Source organism: Macrotis lagotis, chromosome 3, assembly GCF_037893015.1.
Source record: "Macrotis lagotis isolate mMagLag1 chromosome 3, bilby.v1.9.chrom.fasta, whole genome shotgun sequence".
Taxonomy (NCBI): Eukaryota; Metazoa; Chordata; class Mammalia; order Peramelemorphia; family Peramelidae; genus Macrotis; species Macrotis lagotis.
Genome location: NC_133660.1, coordinates 283,068,530 through 283,086,943, shown reverse-complemented (window position 1 = coordinate 283,086,943; position 18,414 = coordinate 283,068,530). Strand labels below are relative to the sequence as shown.

Genomic DNA, 18,414 nt, shown 5'->3' with positions numbered 1-18,414 from the left:
GGCTGCCCCTGCCCCTGCCTGAGCCTCTCCAGTTGGCCAGGTCCAGGGTCCAGGCCGGTCGGGACCCTCAGCCTTGTTGTTGTAGGGCCCTGGAGGAGGACGCACGGCTGGAGCGGGGACTGGAGCAGCGCCGTCGGAAGCTGAGCCGCCAGTTGAGCCGGCGGGAGCGCTGCCTGCTGAGCTAAGCCGGGCCAGGCCGTCCAGGGCACAGATCCTCGGCCAGTCCCCTGGGGTGGCCGCCCCCTTTCGTGGCGGTGGAGTCGAGGGTCACCACCAGTCTTGGGGATCCCCTGCACGGGGGCATCCCTCTCTGCCTGGGCTAGGCCACAGCCACCCCGCACTCTGCCTTCCTGCACCCCCAAGAATCAGCCCCTTGGCTCTTCTCCTTCCCCATCCCACTCGTGCCTTTCCACGCATGGCCTCCAGAGGCCACCATGGGGCCTAGTTTGCAGCACTTGGGGCGTGGGGTTGGTCCCCCCCCCCCCAGTATTTATTGAAGCGTGTACGTGTGTATGTGTGTATGTGTGTATGTGTCTGGTGGGACCCCAGGACGTTTTTGTTAACTGAATGGGGTGGGGAGAGGCAGAGTGGACGAGGACTTGGTCCTCCCACCTCCTGGCCCCTTCCCCGAGCCAAGAGGATTATAGGGTGGGGGTCACTGAACCACTGACAATTGAGTCAGTGGCCATCATTGGCTGTCAAAATGGACCCCAGCACCCACCCACCCCCCAACCGCATCACCAACGAGGAGTTTGTCCACAATAAATTTTGACTTGAAGCTGGCCTTGGCTCTCTCCTTCCCTCCTGCCCCCCCGGGTCGGGGTGGGGGGGGCAGCTGCTCCATGGAACCTAGGGTAGATGAGGATGGGGGCGCCAGAGATATGGCTGTCCTTGAAGGGCGTCCCCCAGGAGGTCTGGCCTGCATCCTAGCTCCCATAGGGCCCGCCTATGTGACTGGACCCTGGGGGAGCCCCCTTGGCACCCCCACTTCCTCCTGTGCAAAATCAACAAGGAAAGGCCAAGTCTTCTTCCAGCTGAATAACATACAAGAGCATACCAAGGACTTCTCTCCATGTCGAGCAGGGGAAGGGGTATAGGCCAAGCCATTGCCCATTTTACAGATGAGGACACTGAGGGTCTGGATAATCAGATGTAGCCTGCATTATAGAAGTAGCTGGTCCAGGCTTCTATGACCTTGGGCAAGGTAGGTTCTTTCCCTGGCCCTATTGGCTCACCTGCAGAAGGGGGCTGTCCCAGTGCCAAATGCTGGGGCCAGGCAGGTGCTGCAAGTGGTGTAGCCTGGGGGCTTGAATCTGAGAGGACTGGGAGAGACTGAGTCACAGACAAGTGGGAACTAGACTTCTTTATTCACGACACACACACACACACAAACACAGAAACACACATACAGACACACACACACACACACACACACACACACACACACACACACACACACACACACCCATCCTGTGGGGTGCGGGTGCTCCAAGTTCTGTCAGGAAGCTCTGGAGGGGGAAACCTGTCCCTGGGCCAGACCCTGAGGAGCAGGGGAGGTACTGGGTGGCGGGCAGTTATTAAGGGTCAGAGCGTCCTGAGCCACAATGCCCCTTTGGTCCTCTGGGCTCTTGGAGCCGCTGGGGCTGAAGAAGCCCACCACTACTCGGACCTCCCTTAGCTCTGACACGGCCTCCAGAGTCAAGAGCAGGGTGAACAGCCCCAGAAGCAGATAACCTAGGGAGAAGAGAGCCAGAGTGAGGGAGAGAAGGGAATGGGGTCCTAGGCTGCCAGAATTCAAATTGTTTGCCCCCTGCCTGGAAAGAGTGACTGGGCTGCTGCCCCACTTCATCTCTTGCTGTGCCATCCCCTCATCCCTCCCAATCCTTTGGCCTCAGGTCTTAGTTTTGGAGAGGGGCCATAGCACAGCTCTAAGGGCCCCTGGGGATGGAGATCAGGGAGAAGCACATGCTCCCCCGCCCCACCAGATCAGCAGGAGAGGGTAGGCACCCCCCAAGTTTCTCAGTGACAGAGATAATCCTCCCGGTTTAAGTCCTCTCCCTCAGACTACAGCCATGGGGAACAGGATGGACCCTTCTGCCTTCCCCACAAGAGCCTTCTGCATTGTTTGAAGACCATTATGAAGTCTCCCTTAATTCTTAAAAACACTGCAACCAGGGTAAATTGTCTCTTGACTCTGGGAGGAGCCTTCACATTGAAGGTGGCACAGTGAATAGAGCACTGGCCATGGAGGGAATTCAAATCCAGCCTCAAGACACTTGATACTGTGTGACCTTGGGCAAGTCACTTCACCCTAACTGCCTCCCATCCAGGGCCATCTCCAGTCTTTTTGATCTCTATTTGGCCACTGGACCCAGTTAGCTTTGGAGGAAAGAGTGAGGTTGGGGACTCAGCACAGCCCTTTCTCTCACTCGAATCCAATTCACGTGCTTGTCATGGCCTCACCTCCCTGATGTCATGGTCTGTGAGACAAAACATGTTCACATGTTCACAAAAGGACAAAAACATGTTCACCACGGTGCCTGAGTTTACACCATTAGAGCCTCTTTCAATTTAAGGACTAAGCATTCAGTGTAAAGGGTCCCTGGGGTCCCCCAGCCCAGGGGCCATCTCCTTTACTCACAGATGAGGGCCAGCTGGTAGAACCAGTAGAGAGCAGGGTGGTAGTCCTGGCCAGGAACAAAGTCCCCCAGGCCAATAGTGCTGAGTGACATAAAACAGAAGTAGAAGGCATCTAGTAGGCTCCAGTGGTCCTCTCGGTCCCAGAGCACCAGGGCAGGAAGCAGGACAAAGATGGTCCCGACCATCAGCCCCAGCAACAAAGCCTGGAGCCAGGGGACCCTGGCAGGGTCCAGGCCACAGCGGGTGGCTGCCCAACTCACCAGGTGGTGCAGCCGGCGCAGCAGGGGCTGGCGCAGGACTGCCACCAGCACAAGACCCGCAGGCAGGCCCAGGCCTGCAAAGCCCACACAGAAGGCCTTCCCGCCATCAGAGAGCAGGGCGGTGTGGCCATAACCTGGCGGTGGGGAGAGAGAAGGGGAGATTGAGTAGGTGGCCTGCCCCCAACTCATCCTGGTCCTGGGAGGGCCCTGAAGCTCTCTCACACTTGCTGGGGACTTTTCAAGGCTCTTGGTCCCCCGAACCCACAAAAATCCCCCAACAAAGATGGTCCAAGCCAGGAAGCCCAGCACCATCTTTCCCTCCCCTAGGTCCCCAACCCAAGAGAGATCTTCGTGGTGAACTGAGTTGTGCCCATCAGAATGGACTTCAGAGGCTGGGGGTCAACCCAGGCCAGAACAAGAATGGCTTTTGTGACGTCCCTGACAAACAACCACCCATCCTCTTCTCAAAGATGGGGAGCTCACTACCTGGGGGAGCAGCCGCTCCCACCTTTGATAGGTATTCAGTAGAAGCTCTTTCCTCCCTCCATCAAAGCCCAAATCCATCATTTGTCTCTGTGTGCTGTGTGTCCATTCTTCCCATCTGCCCTTCCACAGGATGGCCCAGCACCCCCATAAAGCTGCCGGCTCTGTGAGCAGTTGAGGGAGGTTTGCTGAATGGGGGGTGAACTGCCCCCCTTAACATCACAGAGTGCCACCTGACTCACACACCTGTAGGGCCTGGAAGGACCAGAAACTACAACCTTTTTTGGGCCAGTTTCTTGATTTGACAAATGGAGAAACTGAGGCTCAGGGAAGGGATTGACCTTCTCAGGGCCATGTGGTCAGGTAGAAGCACTGCCAGGCCTGGAACCCAGGCACCCCAGCAATTTGTACCCCATTCTTCTAACATTTTACCGGGACATTGACTCTAAATAACAGCTCAGTTGGGCAGACACAAAGCCAGCACTGGACTGGATGGTGGGGATTAACATTTTTCCAAAATGCCATGCGGGTGCCCTCAGTGACCGTATAGATAGAATATTTGGAATCTGGAGAGGCCTGGGTTCAAATTCCACTCTACTCACTCTCTGAGTGACTAAGGACAAGTCCATGAATTTCTCTGAGCCTCAGTTTCCTCATCTGTTAAAATGGAAATAATATCCTGGCCAGGAGTGTGTGTTGGGGAGGGGGACATGACCTGAGAGCTGTCCCGTCCTCAAGTGTTTGAAGAGTCGTCTTGGGGAGAGGAGGGAGCTCCAGGGGGCAGAACTGAGGGGTGGGAACTGGGTCTTGATCCCAGGAACATCTCGCCATCAGACCGGGGAAGGAGGGGGGCGGCTGGCTAGTGGGGGGGGGCTATCCCTGAGGAGTTCTCCACTAGTCAGAGAGGTCACATCGCTGCCCTGAGGCCCCTCCCAAACCCAAGATTCTGGTCCGGTCGGGGGTCCTGCCCATCTCCACTTCCAGAAGGAGCAGCCTGGGGTGGGCAGGGCCTAAAGCCAGGGCACACCCCTCTCAGCGGATAAACCGGAGGTACCGGTTGGGGAGCGTCTAGGGCTGCAAGGGGATCCCCCTACACCCCACACCAAGCTGGGGTATGTATGGGGATCTCTGGGGCAGGCAGAGGAAGAGCCGAGACCCCCCCCCCTTCCACCCCACAGGGGTCTGCAGGCTCTCCCCCGCCTCTCCCCTTCCTCCAGGGCCCCTTTACCTGTGGTGGTGAGGACACTGACGGCAAAGAACAGGGCAGAGGCGAAGTCCCAGTTCTCGGGCTCAGTGGCATTGCCCAGGGCAGAGACACCATAGGCCTGGGCACGCAGGACCCCCTCCAGCAGCGGCGCCAGCCTTCCAGGGGGCAGGCAGTCCTGGTAGTCTGCCTGGAAGGCAGCCAGGTGTCCCAGGAGCTGCTCCCAGAGCCTGCGCTCAGGGGGACCCTCGATGGCCATGAACACAGCAGACCCCAGGAGGAGGAAGGCCAGATAAGAGGCCAGGAGCAGCCAGTATCGGGCCCCAGGCCCCATGTCCCACAGCAGCCCTGCCCCTCAGACCCTGAGCCCGGGTGGGCTGGGGGGACCCTAGGAGTGAGTAGCTGAGGAGAAGGCTCCTGGGAGCTGGGAGGAGGACCAGAGCAGCGCCCTGTGTAGGTGAAAGAGAGCCAGGAGGAGGGAGGAGGAGCCCCAGGGAGGAGGTGTATGGGCTGGAGCCAGGTGAGAGGGATGGGAATCTCCTTCAACCACCGGGGTATCTGGCCAAGGACAGACGGACCAGAGGGGAGAGACTTGCCCGTCACTCAACCATCAGCAGAGCCCACAGGTCCTGGGGTTCCCTGCTCCTTTCCATACCCCCGGGGGTCCACTGTGTGCCCCCCCCCCAACAGAGATCATCTGGACACTATCCTTCCTTTACAGGTGGGGAAGCTGAGGCCCCAGATTCCCGGGACAAGCCCCCACACATGATAGGATGGAGTTTGCCCTTCATTCTCCCCAAGGCCATGACGTCAGGGAGCTGATATGAAACACCAACTGGATTTGAGTGAGGGGGCCTGGGCTGAGTCAGGAGCTTCAGCTTCTCCCCTGGGGACATCTGGTCCTGTGGCCAGAGATGGATCAAGATGACTGGGGCTGGCTCTGGAGGTGAGGCCGTCCAGATGAAGTGACTTGTCCAGGGCCACACAGCTAATGAGAGGCAAGAGTCAGACAGGTCCTCCTGGCTCCAAGGCGGGGGCTCTCTCCAATGTCTCTGCACTGCCTAGCGGCCCGAGTTCTTACATCTCTGGCTCATCCACACCATAGCAGCCAAGCCTTGGGGTTGGCCCCCGACAGTTTCCCAGCAACACACCATCTTTGGGTCTCCCCCTGCTTGGGATGCTGCATCCCATCCCCCATTCCTTTAGGAGGATTCCTGTGGCCCTTCCTCCAGGCTTCCTTTTCCTGATCCCCCCGGCTGCTAGCGCTCAGCCCCCTCCTCCCAGTCTGGCCCCCTCCTCTGAGACATCCTCCTCCCTGTGCAGAACCCCAGGACTGGGGTGGTGGCTGCAGGGGGTTTGCTTGCCTCCAGGTTCACAGTTCACAGAGGTTCTTCAATCTGCTCTGAAGTGGCCCTTTTTTGGGGGGGGGGCAGAAGATGGGGGTGAAACCTCCCATCCCAGTTCACAGCCACTCTGCCACCAGTGACTCCCCACATCCTAGTCTGGAGACTGGGTTCTCCTCCCATCTTTCCAGTCTTCTCTCACCTCACTTCCAAATGGGGACTCTTGGGTCTGGGGGGCACCCCCTCCTCCCCCACATCTGGGCTCCGGGCCTTCTCTTTGGTCATCCCCTGGCCTGGACAGACTCTCCCTCCTCTGCTGTGACCACGCCCCTCCCTGGCTCCCTTCAAGGTCCAATTAAAGACCAGGGAAACCTTTCCAAACCTTCCTCGATTTACCTTGATTGGTATAGCTTTGTCCATTTTTCCTACTAGAACGTCAGCTTCTTGAGGGCAGAGGCTGACTTGCCTGCATGTTTTTTAAATATTAATTTTTAGACTTTTTTGAGTTCTAAATTCCCCCCACCAAAGGCGCACAGAATAGCCATCATACATGTGAAATCCCATGAAAGTTTCATTTAGCCACGTCTACATATCTGATCAGAAATTGGTTTCTCATGGGGTTGATGATCCACCTTGTTGGACTCCCTCATTCCATCAGGACAACAACCAGGCACAATGTGGGGCTCTCTGCAATGGAGAATCCCATCTGTATCCAGAGAAAGACCTGTGGGGTCTGAACAAAGACCAAGGACTATTCCCTTTAAGGGAAAAAACCAGATATCTGATTGTCTGATCTTGCTCTCTCTTATACTTAATGTTTCTTCCTTAAGGGTCTGATTTCTCTCTCATTACACTCAATTCGGATCAATGTACAATAAGGAAACAATGGAAAGACTGAAAAATTGCCTTCTGTGGGGGGTGGGGAGGGAAGGAAGATTGGGGGGAAAATTGTAAAACTCGGAAATTGTTTTCTCAGGGGCCGCCAGATGGCGCAGTGGATGGAGCACCAGTTCTGGAGTCAGGAGTCCCCGAGTTCAAATGTGACCTGACACTTCATAATTACCTAGCCGTGCGGCTTTGGGCAAGTCACTGAACCCCATTGCCTTGCCAAAAAAATTGGCTTCTCAGCCTCTAATTGAGGTTTGTGAGTCTGAATCTCGGCCTCTGCCCTCTTTGGGGTCTGTCTCCCCAGTGTAATCAGGGAGATCTCTGCCTAGAGGGAACAGCCTAGTCCCCTCTAATGATGTGTGTGTAGGCCGCTCCGAGGAGGTAGGAAGCCGGAGATCTCCAACAGACCGAACAAATCCTTGTGACATTGGGGAGAAATCCTGATGTTTTACACGTCCCTCCGACCTCAGGTACCAACATAAAATCTGGAGTCAGAAGAAGAGCCGGGGGTCCTAGTGCCGATAGAGTCCTTGTCAGCTCTGACATAGAACAGACCCACGGATGAAGAGAATCAAGCAATCAATGACACCCTTATGTCCTAATTGTGACTTTTCCCTCCTTAAGTTCTTGGTCGACATTCAATGATGCCGTCCGCCTGGGGGTCCAGGCCGATCCTAGAGAATAAAACTTCATGGACGCAGGAACTTTTTGTTGTTTCATTTTTAACCTGGGAAAATCATGGTCCACAACCATCACAGACTCACTCCCTCACAGCTCTCAGAATCCCCCCCCCCTCAGAGAAGAGCCAGGCGGTGTAGACAGCTGAAGAGTTTATTTGGTTTCAGTAGCACTCGAGGCTGTGACCCCCAGACCTGGGTTGGGAGGGGGAGGGAGTGTTCTGGGATTCCCCTCTCTAAAGGGACTGCCGAGCTGCAAGGGGGAGTCCGGAGTCCCCATCCCAGACACTCTCTGAGCCACTGGTGTGGAGAAATACAGTGGGATAGACCTCAAGGGTGGGGATGGTCCAGTCACTCCTGGAGACCCCAGTCCCATCCCTCTCCCCATCCCCAGGGGCCACAACCACATAACTTTGCATTCCCTGCCTCCCCCACCCCCCACCCTGGGCCAGGGGGAGGGCGGACAGCGATTCCCTGAGACAGGTTCTGGTGCCCCCTAAACCAGCCAGTTACAGTGTCAAGCCCCAATGGGGAGAAGAGGGGCAAGGGGATGGCTTCAGAGGTCCCCTAGAGATTGGAGAGGCAGGAGTGACCCCAACCTCCCCTCTGGACTCTCCCTCAGTCCAGTGTTAAGGCTTCAGGTGCAGCGTAGTGTTCCAGGGAAGGGAGGTTTCATCTCCATCTTCTGCCCCCCTAAAAAAAAGGGCCACTTCAGAGGAGATTGAAGAACCTCTGGAAGAAACTGAGGCAACTGGGAAAGAGCTGCAGCTCCCAGAGACTGCTCAGCCCCTTCCAGAGGGACAGGGGAATAGTAGGCAAGGGCCATCAGCCCCATGAATATAGTGGCCTTTGGGGTCCGGCCCCTTTCTCCTTTTCCAGTGTATACAGTGGCTCCTGGCTGAAGGTGCCCCTTGGGGGGCATCCACCTCCCCAGGGCCAGCTCCCTGAAAGGTTCTTAGACACTCCCACTTCGTGGTGTGGTATGCCTTGCCCCTCACTCAGGGGCCCCCCAAGGAGCCTGACTCCCCAGATCTTTGGTCTGGGCTCTGCTGTTCTGGGGGGATTCTGGAACAAAAGGGTTGAAAGGTGGGGGGTCCCGGAAAGGGTCTGAGTCTGGGAATAGGGTCCAGGGGGCTCGACGTGGGGGAGGCTGTGGAGATGGAAGTGGGGATGGGCGGGGTCCAGTGGACACAAAACTCCAGGGATCGATGCGGCTCCGGAGTGGGGAAGGCCGAGGTCTGCCGATGAGGCCTAGCGTTGGGGATCGAGGGGTGCCGGGAGGAGAACGGAAGGCCCCGGGAGGGGGAGAGACAGCCCCGCCTGCAAGGAAAGCAGAGAAGCTTAACACTGGAGAGCCGAGTCTAGGGCAAGTGTCCCCCCACTTTCCTGAAGCCCAGGCCTCGACTTCCTTCCTGAAGAAGCAGCAGCTCAAAGGAGATGACATGTGGGGAAGTGGGGGCCCTCCCTTCTGGAAGGCAGGGGAGTGAGACTCTGCTCCTTAAGGCTGTGCTGGCTTAGGGGGTCCTTTTGACAGGGACACCCCAGTCCTAGGACCCTCTGAGCCCTGGCCTGCCTTTTTGGGTCACGGCCTGGTACTATATGATCTCTTCTAGATCAGATACCCCCAGGTCAACAGGTACTCCCAGCTCCAGTGTTCTACGTTTTGAATTCTGGGTTTCCCCCACCTGATAGACTGCTGCTTATTTGGAAGCTAGAGGTTCGGTTCCTTCCCTAGGCCTGGGCCTTCTTACCCCAAGTCTCCTCCTCCCGGCGGGGGCTTTTGGCAGAGGGCTGCCCCCCAGGGGTTCCCAGGTCAAGCAGAGGAGGGCTGGGAGGTCCCTCAGCATCCAGGTTCAGTGGCGAGACTGGGGCATCTGGCGTCTTGGGAGAGAAGCGAATGAGGGAGGAAGGGGGGGATGCCTCTTCAGGGGTAGCATCTCCCTTATCCCGGACCCCACTGCCAGCCTGCTGCAGATCCCGGCCCAGCCCCAGAGAGGCCAACAGAGCTGTCCCCCGGAGCAGGGCCCGTTGGATGATCTTGGGAGTCCCGCTCCGGTCCGAGGGGCCCGCTCGACGTGGCTCCTCTGGCTCTGGGGGACGGATGTCACCTGAGGAAGGAGTGGAGTGGGGTCTTTACCAAGAAGAGACCACCCCCTCCAAGGCAGGACCTGCCAGGGATGAAGGCAGAACCAGAGAGGCTTCACCCTCCCCTCCCGCCCTCCTCCCCTTGTCCTTCCACTAGCAGGTGGTCCCCCCACTCCCCAGACTACTGTGATGGTAGATGCCTTTGCATATACTTCCAGTCACTTTAAATGTTAAGTCTTCACACCTTGGGCTGCAAGTCACCACCCAGATCAATCCTGTGCTCAAGGGGCTTCAATGGTTCCCTTTAAGTTCTGTTTAAGGGTCTCACCAACATGAGGCCTTTTATGACCTCCCCGTATCCCCTAACACGATGACTACTTTTCCTTCTCTAAATGTTTTATTTTCCTCCAATAGAATGGCAGCTCCTCGATGGTAGAGGTGGTTCATTTTTGTCTTTATGGTCCAAGATGACCAGCAGGCCTGGTATACACTGGGCAGTTAATAAATGCTGGTTGAGCTCAATGGATTGAATTTCTCTTTCAATAGCCTGGAGGTGGGGGAGGCTCTCCAAATCCTGCTGATCCCCGAGCTCCTCCTGAAGTCTTTCCTGAGCAGCCCGACCCCCCAGCATTGACCAGGAAACATTGGGGGAGCTCTGGGAGGGAAGGGAGGGCTGCCTTTGTCAGTATTTCCTGACCCAGCTCCCCCCCCCCCATTCCATCTGTCCCTCTCCGGGGACACCCTGGCCTCTACAGGAACCATGCTGGGGACCGGAAATGCAGAGAGCAACATATCACTGGGGGCACATCATGGTAGATATGTGATCACGAAGGTGTCCCCAGGAGGCGAACACTGAGCCAATCCTCCTGAAGGCAGGCAGGGCTGCCTGCAAAGATGAGGAGGTAGGAGGTGACTTATGGAAGGACAGGTTGGCTAGTCTGGTAGGAATGGAGGACTTGAAAAGGGGAGCAAGGTAGGTAAGTCTGGCACAGAGGCCAGAGCCTTTCTTGGGCCTCCTTTGACACTCAGAGCCTCAATCTGCCTCGAGCCATTTGAGACACTGGGTCTCGGGGGCTCATCCTGCCTCAGTCCGGGGCCAGCCCCTCCTCCAACTGGTCCTTCTGACAGGGGAAAGGAGGCCCCACAGGTTTCCACCAACCGGGAGGCAGGTCAGCTGTCAGGCCCCCGGCCCCCCAAAGTATCAGAACTGTCCCGAGGCAGGCCGGATAAGGCAGAGAAGCCACCACTCACCATTGAGCGCGGGAGGTGTGGATGGAGATCCCAGCGGGGACGGGTCGTTGGAGTCCAGGTACCAGGTCGTCTCATCCGTTCGGGACCGTCTCCTGGGGAGGGGGAGAGCCCAGGTGAGCAGCGGAGGCTGGGCAGGGCGGAGGCTCCCGGGCCCGCTGGGCTACTCACCTCCCGTTCTGGGCCTCTCCCGGCTTGGGCGAGCCGGGCCCCCGGCCCCAGCAGGGCCGGCGCTCCCCATTCCCCGCATCTTCCGAGCGTCGTGGGGACTGACGCCCCCAAACCTGGGCTGCGTCCGGGGCTTCCACTGCGGAGGGAAGAAGCCCGGGGTGAGCGGCCCGGGGGAGGGGGCTAGCGGGGGCCCCTCGGTCTCGGTTTCCCCCTCGGTGATGTTAGGCAGCCCCACGGCTGGGTTGCTGGGGGGGATCTTACACTGGATTGCCCTGAAGCGTGGGAAAGTGGGCGAGTCCCCCGGCCCGACCTCAAAGACGTTCTTCCTGCGGTCCAAACCGGGAGAGGCCTGCACGGTGATCCGGTGCTTGAAGTCTAGGAGGCCACAGGGAAGCGTGGGACCGAGCCGCGGCCGGCCCCAGGCCCCGCCCCAGAGCCAATCCCCGCGCAGCCCGGCCCCAGGCCCCGCCCCCGGAGCCACACCCCGGACAGCCCGGCCCCGCCCCCGCCCCGGAGCCACTCCCCGGACAGCCCAGCCCCACCCCCGAGCCACTCCCCGGACAGCCCGGCCCCGCCCCCGCGCCAACCCCGGACAGCCCGGCCCCGCCCCCGCGCCAATCCCCGGACAGCCCGGCCCCGCCCCCGCCCCGGAGCCAATCCCCGCGCCGCCCGGCCCCGGCCCCGCCCCCGCGCCAATCCCCGCGCAGCCGGCCCGCGGGCCCCGCCCCTCACCCAGCGGCATGCTGATCCTCTCGCCGCCGTCCCGCGCCCGCAGCTTGCTGCGCTTGAAGGTGCCCCGGCGGCGGCGCACGTGCGGCCGCTCCCGGTCCACCTGCTGCAGGAGCAGGGTCAGCTCGCGCTCGAACACCTCCAGCTCCCACTGCGCCAGCAGGTGCTCGCGCCGGCGCAGCTGCTCGGCCTGGGACCGCTGCTCCCGCGCCGCCCGGGTCAGCTCCTCCTCGCGGCTGAGCAGCTCCTGGGGCCGAGGGGGGGGCGTCAGGGCCCGCCAGCTCCGGAGCCCCGCCCCGCCGCCACCACTCGGGGTGGACCCGGGCCGAACCCCGCTCCCGCCCCCTCCCCCGGGCGGGGCCGGCACCTTCTCCTTCGCCCGGATCTCGTCGAAGAGCCCCTGGATCTCCCGCTTCCAGCCGTCCTGCATGGAGTGGAAGGAGTCCCGCGGCATCTCCCTCAACACCTGCGCCTCCAAGGCCGACAGCTGCTGCAGGATGGCGGAGAAGTCCGGCCGCCGGTGGGGGTCCTGCGCCCAGCAGTCTGGCGGAAGGGAGGAGATGGGGGCAGGGGGAGGTGGGCGCCGGCCGCCGGCCCCTCCCCCGCCCGGCCCCCGGGTGCGGGTGCCTACCGGCCATGAGCTGGGCAAAGGGCTCGGGGCAGGTGGAGGGGATGGGCAGGGTGAGCTTGTTCACGGCCACTCCGTAGGCCACGGCCAGGCCGTCGATGCCCCGGTAGGGCACCTCTCCCGTCAGCAGCTCCCACAGCAGCACCCCAAAGCTGCGGGCCAGAGGAAGAGGCTGAGTCCCCGGCCAACGTGCCCTCCCGACACCCCTTCCCCCTCCCTCCGGCACGGCCCTCAGACCTCCAGACGTCGCTGCCCTTGGAGAAAGTGGACGCCTTGATGACTTCGGGGGCCATCCAAGCATAGGTGCCCGCGGCGCTCATCTGGGTGGTCTTGTGCCACTCTCGGGCCAGGCCGAAGTCGGTGATCTTCAGGGTCTTGTTCTCCACATCGTCCCCCTCCACGGGCTGCAGCAGTAGGACTGTGGAGAAGGGGAGCCCGGTGAGCGGGCGAGGGTCCCCGGAGGGCGGAAGCCCGCCTGGCTGGAGGGTTTTGTCGGGACAGGGATAGAGAAGCCCCCAAGATGGGACACCCAGGCAGTAAGTGCCCCCGCCCTGCTCACAAAACCTTCCACCCCTCCCTAGGAAGTCTAGGAGGAAACGGTCAGTCCTTCACAGCCTGATGCCAGTCTACCAACTTCACCTTCACCCAGATGGGACCAGAGGCGATTCTGCCATCTGCCGCCTCCAACCATTTGGCTGAGCAAGTCCTCCATACCTGGAATGTACCCCCTCCTCAACTTATCTCCCTTGAAGGCTCTACTCTGAGCCCTTGAGACCCCTCCAGGTGTTTGCATTCTTTTCTTCTTCAGACTATCCTAGGGCACAGGTTCAGAGTCCTCCTTTGCCCCTCCCCCCCGATTTTATTTAATTTTGGAAAGAACCCTGACTTTTCAGCTCTGTACAACTTCCCAAGACCCCTCTCTGGGCCTCAATTTCCACATCTGTAAAATGAGGGGGTCCCTCCTAGCCCTACAGCTGGGCAGCTAGGTGGACTGAGACAGGAATTCAAATTCTTCCTCAGAAGGTCACTAGCCATGTGACACCAGGTGACTGACTAGGCCACAGTTTCCTAACCTGTACAATGCACCTCCCTCATAGTACCTGGTTTCCCTTCCTTCCTGGAAGTCCCCAAGTCCCCCCCACAAAAAAAAAAACCCATCATGGCCCTGAGGATGAAGCCTCAGATGCCCAACAGGGGCCTGACAGCAACAGTTAAACAAGAATGATTAAAATCTGGGGCATTCCAGACTAAAGCCCTTGGTCACGTGACCTCCTGGGATCTGACGTCAGGCCTGGGCCACTGGGGCTTCCTGGACTGGTTTGGGTTCTAGGGAGTTGAGCCCTGGGCGGGTGGGTGTCCTAAGGAATCTGAACTTGGGTTTCCCAGAGGTCCTCCTCCTCCCAGCCCACCAGGGCCTCTGGGGTATGCCAGGCCCAAGGGGAGGGGGGATTCCTTTCTGCCTCCAGTTCTTTTCATTTCCTGTTTCCTCCAGAGCCCCACCCTCTGGCTGGTGCCTTTCACTTTGGAGAGGCAGCCAGGTAAGTGGGAGGAGAGCTGGCTCAGCGTTCAAATCCCATCTCCTAGCCCACCCCTTCTCCCAGGGCCTGGGCTGGTTTCCTCTTTTGTTAGAAGGGGGCTGGAGGAGATGGCCTCTGGTATCTTTTATCACACCATTCCTGCTGGCTGCCACTAGCTGAAGGGGAGTGGCTCTTAAGTTTGTTGGGGACCTCCCCATCCTGACTCAAAAGCAGAGAGGCCTGGGTCAGCTAGGTGGCACAGCAGAGAAAGCACTGGCCTTGGAGAGAAGAGGATCAGAGTTCAAATCTGCCTCAGACACTTTCTAGTTGTGTGCCCCATGGCAAGTCATTCCACCCCCAATTGCCCCCCACCTAAAAAAGAGGAGTGGGGCAGCCAGGACCCAGACAAGTCAGGGAATTCTCCCAAGGTCACACAGGAAGCACAAAGCAGAGTCCAGACTCCTCCCAAAGCTGAGGGGGACACAGATGCCCTCAAATTGTGACTCCAGGGGCAGCTAGGTGGCACAGTGGATAAAGCACCGGCCCTGGAGTCAGGAGTGCCTGGGTTCAAATCTGGTCTCAGACAATAATTACCTAGCTGTGTGGCTTTGGGCAAGCCACTTAACCCCATTTGCCTTGAAAAAAAAAAATCTAAAAAATTGTGACTCCAGTGGGATCCAGAAGCCATGGTGCCTCCCAGCTAAGGTTGGCAGAGCTGGCGGATGGACACTGTTGGTGCCCTCCTTCCCCAGCAAAGCTCGGCCCACCTCCCAGGGAGGCAGGGGAATGTCATGGCTATAGGCCTTGGGGACCAGTTCCCGTCTCATTTTCTATCTCACTGGCCTCACTGCCTGGCGCTTAATAAAATTCTCATTGACAGATGAGGAAACTGAGGCACAGCAAGTTCACGGCAAAGCCAGGATCACAAGCTGTGTCCTGAGCCTGGAAGGGTGGGCTCAGAGCTCTCAAGAGACTTCTTCCCCTTCCCTTTCCAGACCTCCCAGCTTCCCCTTTCTAAGCAACCTCAGTCAGGACAGCAGGCTCTTCTGGGAAAGCCAGGGGGTGAGGGGAGTAGGTCTGGTCTGGGCCAGGGCAGCCCTGGAAAGCTGGTCCTGTGACTCGTGGGCCTGGAGAATTCCCTCCCTCCTCTCCCCCAGTCGAGGCTCACAAGGACCCCATTGTCCAGGCTGCTACAGGAAAATCAGTCCATTGTTTTCTGCCATGTCCCCCCACCCTCAGGATAGGGATTTCCCCCCCCTCCAGTGCACTCAGGACTCCTGGGCCCAGGACTGGGGACAGTCTGGAAGGCAGGATGCCTGAGCTCTGGGAGGCCAGAAGCCCAAGGAGCCGGAAGTGCTAGAAGCCAAATCGGAGCTCGGCACCCCATCTAGAGGGGGGGTATGGTGGGGGCACTGCTCTCTGCTCCCCCCCCCCCCCAGTCCAGCCACCCCCGCAGCCAGCTGTGCTGGGAGAGGGAGAGGGAGAGAGAGATCAGGGCAGGGACAGGAAGCCCGTTCAGGAAATGCAGGAAGTAGCAGGGAGGGTGGGGAGCGGGGGCTCAGGCTATTGTTCCATTTTCTCAGTAAAGAGAAGGGAGGAAAAACAGAAGCCAGGAGTCCCCCCCCCCCCCAGCCTAGGGTCCAGCCTGCAGGGGAATCCCCCCTCCTGCCAGGGTGGAGGGTTGGGGGAGCTACTTGCATGGGTTCTGGGGAAATAGGGATCCCTCCCTGATGTCCATGGACTCCTTCCTACCAGCCAAAGAAGCTAGAAGTGGGAGAAGGCTGGACACTGGACCCAAAAGATGCAGAGACTTGGAGCCATGAGGGACCCTTAGATGCCCAGGCTCCAAGAGGATCTGTAGCCTGATGTCAACCCCAAACCTGTTTCCCCCTAAATCCCACCTGGGCAGGGCCTGCCTCTCTGTTTTCTGCTGAGGGAGTGATGAGTTTCCCTCTGGGAGGGAAGGACACAGAAACCAATGAGGGTCCCAGCTTCCACCCTTGGCCTTGGAGATCCAACTTCCCCCCCCCACTGCCTCTAGTGTCTGTCAATGAAGCCTCAAGGGCCAGCTCCTCTGCCTGGCCTTCGAGGCCCTTCATAGTCTGACATGTGAGGCTAGCCGGCTCCCCATCCTCCCGAGCTGTCCAGCCCTCTCTGCCCCTTTGTGGGGGGTGCCGGCACCCTTCCACACAGGCGAGCCTCAGGTGGACCCAGCGTGAAGCTAGCAGAGCTGGCCTCTTGGGCAATCACCAATCTAACTTCTCTCCTGTACAGCTGAGGAAACTACAACCCAGAAAGGACAAGAACTTTATGCTTCCGCCTTCTGATCCACCACCCTTGGAAACAAATCTTTTGGTTAAAAAACACGAAAGTACACACTCAAGGAATAGCCGCCTATTTGGTAGCTTAGCCAGAGATGGACCAAAAGTCATTGGAGGGGGAAGGAGGGGGCCACTGTGGATGGAGGTGGTCAGAGAAGGCTTCGTAGGCAGCGGCAGGCCCTCTTTGCGACTCAGGCACTTTTACGGGGTTCGTTTAAAGCCCCCACCGAGGTCAAGGCCCCGCTCCGGGCTGTGCATCGGCTGGGGTCGGTGGGGAAACGGGTGACTCCTGAAGCCTGGGTGGGGGATCCTGAGCCAGACTGCCCGTTGCCCAAGGGGGGCCCCAGATGGCCTCCCTCAGTCAAAGGTCAAGCCTTTCCGGGCCTCAGCTTCTCCTGCTGTAAGAGCAGGGGGTGGGAGCCCAGCTGGGGCCCTGCCCAGATCTCCGGGCCCCGGAGAGTCACCTCCTCCCTAACGACTGAGCGCTCCCCTTTCTGGGGAAGGTGCCCAGGCCCCCCGGGAGCCTCAGCCCCCTTTCCCAAGCCGGGAGGGTCGGGGGTGCCCCCCCTCCCACTACTCACTGTTGTTGGACTTGAGGTCCCGGTGGATGACGGGCACCGGGGCTTCGCAGTGGAGGTAGCGCATCCCCCGGGCGATCTGCACCCCCCAGTTGACCAGGACGTGGGGGGGCACGCGGCGGCCGGCCAGGGCCCGGCTGAGGGGGCCCCCCGCGGCGTACTCCATCACCAGGCAGAGGTTGGGCTCCTCCAGGCACACGGCCTTGAGGGCGATGATGTTGGGGTGCGCCAGCATGGCGAAGAGGCGGGCCTCCTGGCGGACGCTGTCGGCCGTGACGCTGATGTCCTGGTCCGGGTCCTGGCGCGCGGCCTTGACCGCCACCAGCTCGCCCCGCCAGCTGCCGCGGTAGACCTTGCCGAAGCCGCCGACGCCGATCACCTCCTCCAGCCGCAGCTCCTGGAAGCGCGCCGCCTCGGGCTGCGGGGGCGCCCCGCGCGACACGAAGGCGGCGGGGAAGATGCCCACGCGCTCGCCCACCCGGCCGGCCCACCAGCCCTCGTCGCCCGACACGGCCGCGTCCCGCGACAGCACCTCCACGCGCTCGCCCTTGCGCAGGCTCAGCTCGTCGCGGCCGGCCGCCTCGTAGTCGAAGAGCGCGGTGCAGAGCGGGCCCCCGCAGGCCCGGGGGGTGGCCTCGGCGCGGCCGGCCCCGGCCCAGGGCCCCAGCGGGCTCTTGAGCAGCAGGTTCTTGAGGGGCTCCATGCCGGGGGGCTCAGGCCCGGGCGCCCCGCCGCCGCTGCTGGCGGCCCCCCCGCATGGCGGGGCGGCTCAGGGGCGGGGCGCCCGGGGGCCCATGGGCGGGGGGCTGGCGCGGGGGGCTGCGGCCGGGCCGTGGGCTGCGGCTGCCGCCCTGCCCGGCGCCCTTTGTACTGCGGCCGGGCGGCGGCGGCGGCGGCGCGGGGAGGAGCCTCCCGCAGGAAGCAGCATCAGATGACGCCGGCCCCGCGCCCGCCCCCCGCCCCGGGGCGCCGACGGGGAAACCTCCCTCCCGCCGGGCTCCCCCGGGCGCCCCCCGCCGCCCCGCGCCGCGCCTGGCTCTTTAAGGCGGCCGATGCTCGCCCTGGCCTCCTTCGGCCGGAGCGGGCGGGGCTGCGCGGTGACCTACAAACCCAGCGACTGCGGCGCGCTCGCTCCGTGACGTCGTCCCCGCCCTCTTCCCAGAGCCCGCCCCATCGGCCCAGCCGCCCGTCCGTTAGCGCTTGTGGCCCAATGAGTCGTTCGGCTCCGGTGGAAGATCCACCCCTCGGCCTCGGCGCGGCCCCGCGCATGCGCTCCGGCGGCCCGGCCCAGGAACCGTTCCCGGGCCCCGGGCCCCGGAGCGCAGCCGTCGGCATCTGCGCATGCGCCCCGGCAGCCTCCTCGGAAGGCACCCGGTCTGGTGGCACAGCGCGCCCGTCCCGCGGCTCGTGTCTCACCTGATCCCTCGGCCGTAGTCGGGGCCCGGCGCTACGAGCGTCCCTAGGTTACAGGGGAGCCCCCCCCCACTTGTGCCCAGTGAATGCCGGCGCTCCTGCCTGGGGTGGGCACCGCCGCCACTCGTGCTCCCCCCCCCCCCCCCCCGTCAGAAATGTCAGCTCCTCCAGGGCGGGGACCGTGCTTGTGCCCGTTCTACACCCCTCCAGCCGCCCCCGACGCGGGGAG

The 18,414-nt window shown here is 60.8% G+C and overlaps 3 protein-coding genes across 9 annotated transcripts in view; 1 reads left to right on the top strand and 2 right to left on the bottom strand.

The window, feature by feature from the left end:
- Nucleotides 1-802, top strand: part of EHBP1L1 (EH domain binding protein 1 like 1) — a 30,592-nt gene extending 29,790 nt beyond the window's left edge. For 3 of the 7 annotated variants that reach the window (XM_074231072.1, XM_074231071.1, XM_074231073.1), the window contains one exon: nucleotides 86-799. In XM_074231072.1, coding sequence (XP_074087173.1) covers nucleotides 86-185 — 100 coding nt within the window. In that variant the 3' untranslated portion in view covers nucleotides 186-799. Of the gene's footprint in view, nucleotides 1-85 lie in introns of all 7 variants that reach the window. The other 4 variants (XM_074231067.1, XM_074231066.1, XM_074231069.1 and 1 more) reach the window with 2 other exon arrangements.
- A 553-nt stretch (nucleotides 803-1,355) lies between these two features.
- KCNK7 (potassium two pore domain channel subfamily K member 7) lies at nucleotides 1,356-4,942 on the bottom strand (the record flags this gene model as incomplete). The annotated part of the gene is made up of 3 exons (XM_074231074.1): nucleotides 1,356-1,734; nucleotides 2,642-3,034; nucleotides 4,612-4,942. Coding segments are annotated over 3 exons (960 nt in total), but the record flags the coding sequence as incomplete, so codon positions are not given.
- A 2,581-nt stretch (nucleotides 4,943-7,523) lies between these two features.
- Nucleotides 7,524-17,569, bottom strand: MAP3K11 (mitogen-activated protein kinase kinase kinase 11). Its single transcript, XM_074231064.1, has 10 exons — nucleotides 16,776-17,569; nucleotides 12,594-12,774; nucleotides 12,360-12,508; nucleotides 12,096-12,271; nucleotides 11,732-11,975; nucleotides 11,261-11,374; nucleotides 11,000-11,135; nucleotides 10,832-10,923; nucleotides 9,247-9,603; nucleotides 7,524-8,815 (listed from the first exon to the last, which is right to left on the bottom strand). The coding sequence occupies exons 1-10, from the start codon at nucleotides 17,473-17,475 to the stop codon at nucleotides 8,490-8,492; spliced, it is 2,475 nt and encodes an 824-aa protein (XP_074087165.1). The 5' UTR covers nucleotides 17,476-17,569; the 3' UTR covers nucleotides 7,524-8,489.
- Between the last annotated feature and the right edge of the window lie 845 nt (nucleotides 17,570-18,414).

Excerpts from the sequence above, each read along its gene's own strand:
- MAP3K11 (XM_074231064.1), bottom strand. The coding sequence starts at position 17,475 with ATGGAGCCCCTCAAGAACCTGCTGCTCAAGAGCCCGCTGGGGCCCTGG. Across the intron at positions 10,924-10,999 it reads GGAGAGGCCCAGAACGGGAG|GAGACGGTCCCGAACGGATG; the intron begins GTGAGTAGCCCA and ends CCCCCTCCCCAG. Across the intron at positions 9,604-10,831 it reads CACACCTCCCGCGCTCAATG|GTGACATCCGTCCCCCAGAG; the intron begins GTGAGTGGTGGC and ends CTCCTTCCTCAG.